This window comes from Amblyomma americanum, chromosome 9 (assembly GCF_052857255.1).
Source record: "Amblyomma americanum isolate KBUSLIRL-KWMA chromosome 9, ASM5285725v1, whole genome shotgun sequence".
Lineage (NCBI taxonomy): Eukaryota > Metazoa > Arthropoda > Arachnida > Ixodida > Ixodidae > Amblyomma > Amblyomma americanum.
Genome location: NC_135505.1, coordinates 115,932,455 through 115,940,916, shown reverse-complemented (window position 1 = coordinate 115,940,916; position 8,462 = coordinate 115,932,455). Strand labels below are relative to the sequence as shown.

General features: G+C 51.7%; 1 protein-coding gene across 1 annotated transcript; it reads right to left on the bottom strand.

The window, feature by feature from the left end:
* Positions 1 to 1,639: 1,639 nt before the first annotated feature.
* LOC144103606 (uncharacterized) lies at positions 1,640 to 2,104 on the bottom strand. Its single transcript, XM_077636278.1, has one exon. The coding sequence runs from the start codon at positions 2,102 to 2,104 to the stop codon at positions 1,640 to 1,642; it is 465 nt and encodes a 154-aa protein (XP_077492404.1).
* Positions 2,105 to 8,462: the final 6,358 nt, after the last annotated feature.

Sequence of the window (8,462 nt, the reverse complement as noted above, 5' to 3'; positions counted from 1 at the left end):
TCAACTTCGGGTGACTCCTGGCAAGCTCGTTTTACGGTATATTAAACTATGCATTTTGCTCATTACTTAACGTGGAAGATAACATGCATGCAGGAATAATCGTAATTTGCACGCACTAATACTGAGCGTAAAAATTTTAAGTACTGTAAGGAAGTCAAATTGCTGCCTTGCACGTCCAATCGGCATAGTTCTTATTTAGTGTGCCGTTTTTTTTTACATTGTTTTCTAAGAAGCGAATGTTGGCAGAGTCTGCGCACCTCGATTTTGCCATTGAGTGCGCTGCTTAACCAGACGCTGGAAATGCAATTCGCTGTGCCATGTTATTTCACGTTAAAGATCCCCAGGTGGTCGAAATTTCCGGAGCCCTCCACTACGGCACCTCTTTCTTCATTTCTTCTTTCACTCCCTCTTTTATCCCAATTCCCTTACGGTGCGGTTCAGGTGTTCGCCGATATGTGAGACATACTGCGCCATTTCCTTTCCCCCAAAACTAGGCAAGGGGTCGCTAGCCACCACCACAATTCAAACGGGAGGTCAGTGAAATGCATCCATTGTGGTGCGGTGCTTTTGTGAGAACGGAATCTGGCCATGCATGTCACCACTAGAACAATCGTGCATGAATGTGAAGCAGGCGGCCAGGCGAGTTGGGCGAAGTTTATTCTGCTTGTTTTGACGGTGCTGCCCTATAGATCCAAATCGCATTTAGCAGACAAAGCTAGCGAATTGAAAGGCTCGTTATGACTTAGACAAGGAGGAAGCCATCAGACTCTGAAGCCAAGGAAACACGGGGAATATTATTTTTATTTCTTTCTTTCTTTCTTGTTTATTGATACTGTCAGCCCTGCTGAAGGGCCACTACAGCAGTAGAAACCACAAAAAAGGGAAAAAACATGCAATTCCAACAATTCTGGTTGACAGCGCTTAAAAAACACGGACAGAAGACAGAAAACATGGAAGACGACGTCACAGGCGCTGAACTTCAACTTTATTCAAGAACCATCGAAACACTGCATATGCCCAAAACACACGAGTGCATAAAATTTTCGCCGCTTGTTGGCGCCTGTGTTTTGGGCATATGCAGTGTTTCGATGGTTCTTGAATAAAGTTGAAGTTCAGCGCCTGTGACGTCGTCTTCCATGTTTTCTGTCTTCTGTCCGTGTTTTTAAGCGCTGCTAGCCAGAATGGATCAGCACCAACTAGCCCGAAAACTTGTCCTATTCAATTCCAATAAATCGAATAAGGATAACGCATCCAAACTGATTAATAGACAATAAGCACCGTAATCGATTTTTAACTGAAATACAAATAATTAGAAAGCAGAATAAAAATAACCATACGCCGTCAGTGGAATGAACCCACTATCTCCGTAGAGAGAGAGAACTTTATTTCAATTCTATATTGTTACCTCGCCCGAAGTCTAGGCAGTCATAAGGACGACCGGAGCACAGGGCGCAGATCACAGCGAACACCGAGCGGATAGCGCGCACACATCGGACACTTCCTCCACGTTCTTTAAGGAGATTATCCGTTGCACGGCCCCCCGGTCGAAAAGGCACCGTCTCGGTGTACATAGGTGCAGTGAAGGGGACTGCAAGACGTAAAGTTTGAGTCGAGAAACGTGCACAACATCAGTCTGATGCTAAGAGGACGTGACACCGGGGAAGGCCGGAGCAATTTTGTAGGTGACTGCGGTGACATGGCGCAGGACCCGGTACGGGCCGGTATAGCGGGGCAGAAGTTTTTCTGAGAGCCCCACGCGGCGAGATGATGACCAAAGCAGGACGAGGGAGCCAGGGGAGAAGGAGATCATAGGATGACGGCGGTTGTAGAATTCCTGTTGAGAGGTCTCGGAAGCGAGTAGCCGGGAGCGTGCGAGTTGGCGCGCGTGGTCAGCGTGAGCAATGGCGTCGTGGGCGTATGCAGATGGCGGAGCAGTAGCAGTGGGAAGCAGCGTGTCCAGAGGCAGCAGGAGCTCGCGGCCGTACAAAAGATAAAAAGGGGAGTAACCGGCAGTGCCATGGCGGGAGGAGTTGTAGGCGAAGGTCACATAGGGGAGAGCGATATCCCAGTCGCGATGGTCCGGAGAAGCGTACACAGCCAGCATATCGGCGAGAGTGCGGTTGAGGCGTTCTGTGAGGCCGTTTGTCTGCGGGTGGTAGGCGGTGGTGAGCTTATGTCTTGTAGAGCATGACCGAAGAATGTCAGCGACCACTATGGACAGAAAGCATCGACCTCGGTCGGTAAGAAGTTGACGGGGAACACCAAGATGTAAGATGAGGTCGTTCAAAAGAAAAATCGGCAACATCAGTAGCAGTACTGGTGGGGAGTGTCCACGTGATCGCGTAACGAGTAGTGTAGTCTGTTGCAACAGCTACCCATTTGTTTCTCGAGGTCGGTTCCGGAAACGGTCCAAAAAGGTCCAAGCCGACGCGTTGTAATGGGTCGGGTGGGACGTCAATGGGCTGAAGCAGACCGGTTGACAGAGTGGTGGGGAGTTTCCGGCGCTGGCAGTCGTCGCAGGCAGCAACATAGCGGCGTACACATCGGTAGAGACGGGGCCAAAAGAATCGACGAAGCACGCGGTCATGAGTATAGGAGACACCCAAGTGACCAGCAGTGGGGAGATCATGCAGCTCTTGGAGGACAGCAGTGCGGAGGTGCTTGGGCGCAACGAGGAGGAGGTCTGGGTCAGCTTGGCTAAGGCTCCTGCGGAATAAAACTCCATTACGGAGCACAAAGTGGCGCATCGGAGGGTCGAATGGGGCGGTGTTGAGGCGGTCGATAATTGAGCGCAGCTCGGCATCGTGACGCTGGTCTTCGGTGATGTCAGCGAGGGCAGAGAGCACAGAGCGTCCTCGCTTTCAGGCCCAGGATTGTCACACGGGGTAACGGGAAAGGCAGACGGCATCGGCGTGCAAGCGACCAGACTTGTAGAGTACAAAGTATGGTACTGCTGCAAGCTCAATGCCCAACGACCAAGCCGTCCTGTAGGGTCTTTCAAGGAAGAGAGCCAGCACAACGCGTGGTGATCAGTGACAACTGTAAAGGGGCGGCCGTATAAATATGGCCGGAATTTCCCAACAGTCCAGACAAGAACTAAGCACTCAAGTTCGGTAATTGAGTAATTCCGCTCCGGCGCAGAGAGGAGGCGGCTGGCGTAGGCGATGACACGGTGATGTCCGGATTGCCTCTGGGAGAGGATAGCGCCGATGCCGTAGGCACTGGCGTCAGCGCGGACTTCAGCGGGAGCGGTCACGTCGAAGTAGGCCAGAACTGGCGTGGCAACAAGCTTCAATATCAGATTGAAAAACGCTTGTGCTTGGTCGGGTCCCAAGATGAAGGTGGCGTCTTTATTTCAGGAGGTTGGTGAGGGGGCGGGCGATATCGGCGAAGCCTTCAACGAATCGACGAAAGTAGGAGCACAGCCCTAAGAAGCTTCGGACGTCGTTAAAAGAACGTGGCTGGGGAAAGTATTTGACGGCGCGGAGCTTAACAGGGTCAGGGTGCACCCCCGTGTTGTCGACGACATGACCCAAGATGATGAGCTGACGGCACGCGAAACGGCACTTAGACGAGTTGAGCTGCACGCCGGCATGACAAAAGATGGAAAGGATCCGGCAAAGGCCAGCGATGTGAGAGGAAAACGTGGGCGAAAAAACAATGACGTCATCGAGATAGCACAGCCAGGTGGACCACTTAAAGCCTTGCAAAAGGGCATCCATCATGCGTTCGAATATGGCTGGCGCGTTGCATGATCCGAAAGGCATAACTATAAATTAAGAAAAACCATCAGGGGTCACAGAGGCGGTCTTCGTCCTGGTCATCTACAGCCATTTTCCAGTAGCCGGAGCGAAGATCTAGGGATGAGAAGAATTTGGCACCATGGGAGGCAGTCAAGTGCGTCATGGGGGGTACACGTCCTTTTAAGTCATTTTATTCAAGTGGCGATAATCAATGCAAAAACGCCAGGAGCCGTCCTTTTTCTTGGCAAGTACGATGGGTGAGACCCAGGTACTGTGTGAGGGTTCAACAATGTTTTTCGCGTAACTTCCGCATTGATAACCTGGAGCTCGGCGTGAGAGACCCGATAGGAGCGGCGGCGGATGGGAAGGGCATCGCCGGTTTCAATGCGGTGCCCGACGGCGAGAGTTTGGCCCAGCACGTTGTTGTTCACATAAAAAATATCCGGAGGAGATTCGAGAAGGGCACGAAGCAGGGCAGTTTGGTCAGGATGGAGGTCGGTGGCCATCATAGCCGTGAAGGCGCCTGTCGACAGTGGAGACTGCCGGCGCGGGGCGGCGGTGTCTTGAACAGGGGTGGCGGCTAAATTAGCGGCGTGGCAAGGAGCGAGAGAAGAAAACGCAGCCACGCCGATGCCGGACGGCAGCACTTGAGAAGAGACGGCGAAGTTGAGGAAAGAAAGAGATAGGGTGTTGGCTTGGACGGTGGCGATGGTATGAGGTAGGGCAACGTTACGGGTCAGCAGGAGGTCAAGATTGGGCGTAACGAGATAGTCGCCATTGGGAATTGGGCGAGATGCAGTCAGTGGAACGAAAGGGGCGGTTCGGGATGACAGGTGAGCATATTCGGTACTGAACAGTCGCAATGATACATCGACTGGTTCTGAATTATAATATAATTGGTTTTTGGAGAAAGGAAATGGCGCAGTATCTGTCTCATATATCGTTGGACACCTGAACCGCGCCGTAAGGGAAGGGAGAAGGGAGGGAGTGAAAGAAGAAAGGAAGAATGAGGTGCCGTAGTGGAGGGCTGGTTCTGAATCCAGCAGTGGAAATTAGAGGTGTAGGACACCCTCCAAGCAGTCAATGAGGGCGGATTGTTCAGTCAAAAAATCCAAGCCAAGAATAAGGTCATGGGCACAGGTGGTCAGTACGGTGAACTGAACCGGTATACTCTGGCCGACAATAGTAACGCGTGCGGTACATATACAGTCGACAGCAGGCGTGCCACCATCCGTGACACGCACACGGGACATTGCAGGCGTGAGAGGCGACGGCGGAGGGCAGCACTCATCACTGATGCATGAGCGCCGGTACATCAGGGCGCGCACAGGAACACGGTCGATAGTGACGTCCACGAGATTCGGTCGAGTGGTCGAGGGAGGACTTGTGGTCCTGGTCGTTGATGCAGCGTCACCTCCGGGAGCTGCATCATTCAGTTTTTCAAATTGGAGCGGCTCCTGGAAGGCGACTGTGGGGAACGAAAGCGGCGGCCCTGCGGCGACGGAGTGCGGGAGAATCGGCGTGGAGGGGGAATGGCTGCTTCAGACGGTTCGGACGGGGCTCGGGGCGAGAAGTTGCGGGACGAGGCCGGACTCTAGAAGTGGGGGAAGACATTGCGGGGCGATGAAGACCAAGGACTCCGGCAATGTCGGTCGATGTGGCCAATGCGAGAGCACCGGAAGCAGATTGGGCGGTCGTCTGCCGTGCGCCACTCATTGGGACTGCAGTAACACGGCGGAGAATAATAGGTGCGACGAAAAACAGGGTTAGGTGGCTAGGGGGTGTCCGGACTTCTGAGGGTGCAGACTGCCGGAGGGATGTTCGGGTTAGCGAGTTCCTGCCGCACGACGGCCTGAATCAGCGACACGGCGGGTAGAGAGTTATCAGGCACACGGAGTTATCAGGCGCGGGCGGACGAGGCATCACAGGAGCAAGGGCTTCCAGGTCGCGGCGAACAATCCGGGTGACAGTGTCGGCGACGGGGAAACCATCGGAGGACGTGCGGGACGGTAATCACTGTTCCTCGCAGGAAGAGGTGGCGGCCGTATAAGGGAGCCGAGAGAACTGCTGTGGAATTCGGTGGCTTTTAACCTGCTTGAAGCGACGGCATTCTTTTATGACTGTGTCCACGGTAGTACAGTCTTTGGGAACAATTAAGTTAAAAGCATCATCCTCAATCCCTTTCAGAACATGGACCACCTTGTCGGACTCGGTCATGGCGGTGTCAACTTTGTGGCAAAGCGCCAAGCCATATAAGGAATGTATGCGACATAGCTTTCTGTTGACGACTAGGCACGTTACGCGAGCTAATTTCACGCAGAGAGCTTCCGGTCATCGGGTCTGTCAAACAAAGTACGGAGCTTTTCTTTAAAAGTGTCCCAGCTCTCATCAGTTCGTCTTCGTGAGTTTTGTACGAGACCCGGGCCGTGTCACTTAGAAGACAGCATTCGCCAGCATCACGGTGGGATCCCACCGGTTATAGGTGCTCACTCGTTCATGCAGGTTGAGCCAGTCGTCGACATCGGTATCGTCGTTTCCAGAAAAGGTACCGGAGCCACGGGGAGGAGCCATGACCACGAAGGGAGCAGTAGGAGTGGTTCGTGAGTCTCCGGGTGGAGCCATGATGGTAGCAGGCCCGGCCTGACGACCACTTCAGAGCTGCGTGGCGTCGAGATCGTCTACCCGGCATTTCCACCAAAGATGTTACGTGGCCCGAAGTATAGGTAGACACAAGGACGACTTTACGGAGATTATCCGTTGCAATATTAAGCGTCGAGGGTGTTCATCGCCAAAGCCAACTGGTCCGTCAGTTGGTCAGAGGCTGTAGGCAAGCCTGTCACATTGGGGGAGAAGACAATGGAAAATGAATAGACTGAAATGGCAAATCGGGATAATTACTGCTCTTCCGGACGGAAGTTCTAGACAGAGGCTGTCCGCAAAAGTGCCTGCACCAACTTTCAATCATAAAAAAAGAAAATTAGGGTGTAGGTGGGATTCGAACAAAGGCCACTGGCGTGCGAGACAGGGACGCTGACACACCGCCACGACACTTTCTTTCCTTCCACATGGCATTTACTACACGAGGTTATGTATGTGCGTAAAGGGGATGTGTTCAGATTATTGGATTGACAAAAAAGTAGCTGAATAAAGGCGCGTCTAGCGAATGCACAGTTCTTAAAAATGTACCTTCGAGATATGTACTGAGCCCTACATGAGTAATTATGAGTATGTTAATTAAATATGTTAAAATCAACCGAGTAGAAAATTTCCTCCCTTTGCAGTAGATTTCCTCCGTGCTGGACGTGCAGTCGTAGCGCCATTATGCGGCACCCACTGAAAAAAACCCTCGCAATGTACGGCGCTGGTCCAGCAGATGGCGCAGGTGGAATACCGCGCACAGGTTTCGCATTCATGCGCGTAAGGAGATTTAAGTGCACCTCACAATTTCTTAGATGTATGTCGCAAACAGTGGTCTACCAACTACGCTATATATGGCGGCGTCTGTCCAGTATTTTGCCGTAGTCCTTCAGTACTTTCAATAGAACTATTGAAGAACTCTGCTTCTTGGCCAAGGTCAATAGAGATGTAAATTTTGACGTTTCGGGAGCACTACGGTTCCCTTGTTCTTCATAGTGCAAGGGAGCTGTAGTGCTCCCGAAACACGAAAATTTCCATCATAGTGAACAATGGAACCGTAGAGCTCCCGAAACGTAAAAATCTCCATCTTTATTGGCCTTGAACAAAGGAGCCGTAGTGCTCCCTAAACGTCAAAATTTCCATCTTTATTGACCTTGGCCAGTGACCAGTACTCATCACCATGATTCCTGGCCAGACGGTATACCGTCAAACCCTAGACTATAACTCTGCTTCTACTTTTGGGGGTATTTATGTTACGTGTAGCCTAACATTAGGAGTATTCACCAGCGCCACCCTCGTCCATAGCGGCAGACGTAGTATATCCTGTGTTACCGCGAGTTTCACGTGGAACGTGATCGAATGGTGAGGGCGAAAGCTGTGCAGGGACCCTCTGAGGCTACATTTAGCCTAGCTTTGGCGCGCGGTGAGACTCGATAAGATCAACCACCACGGGACAGCACATAAAGACCCCCACGTGGCCGTGACTGAAAGCTCTCTTGATTTCTGTTTTTTTTTTCTTCTTTTCCGCCATCCCCGCGGTCGAGAAATCCACCGAGCGCTTTCGGAAGCCGTCCCTGCGGACACGCGATCGAGCGATCCTTCGGCTCGTGTCACGCCACGGCAAGTTAGAATGAACGATAGCTCACTACCTTTCGCAATAGTGAAACATTTATTAGTTTATAACTTTCGTTCTTTCACATCGATAGCTGCATAGCGGGAGGTGTTCTGTAGTTGATGACGTCGTGGTTTTCAGTGTCGATAAGTGAAAGCTGTAAAAAAAAGTCGCCAGGCCACGCGACCACCTTGTGATGTATAGTCACGTGTAAGCGACATGCTCTAGGTGACGTCACAACATTGTGCGACTACCAAGGGACCAATGTCAAAGGCCGCGCTCAAGCCAGGCGCTTAATAAATAAATGGTTTATCTGAGTGCATGTATCCGTTGCGTTGCGCCTTCCGTGCACGGCTAAGGTGATAGAACTGCATTGCGTGAATTCCCACAGTGAGTCAAAAAGAAGGCCTGTTATTATTTTTAGGTTACTCTGTTCTCGGTTTCATTGAGGTTGTTCTCAACACCACTGT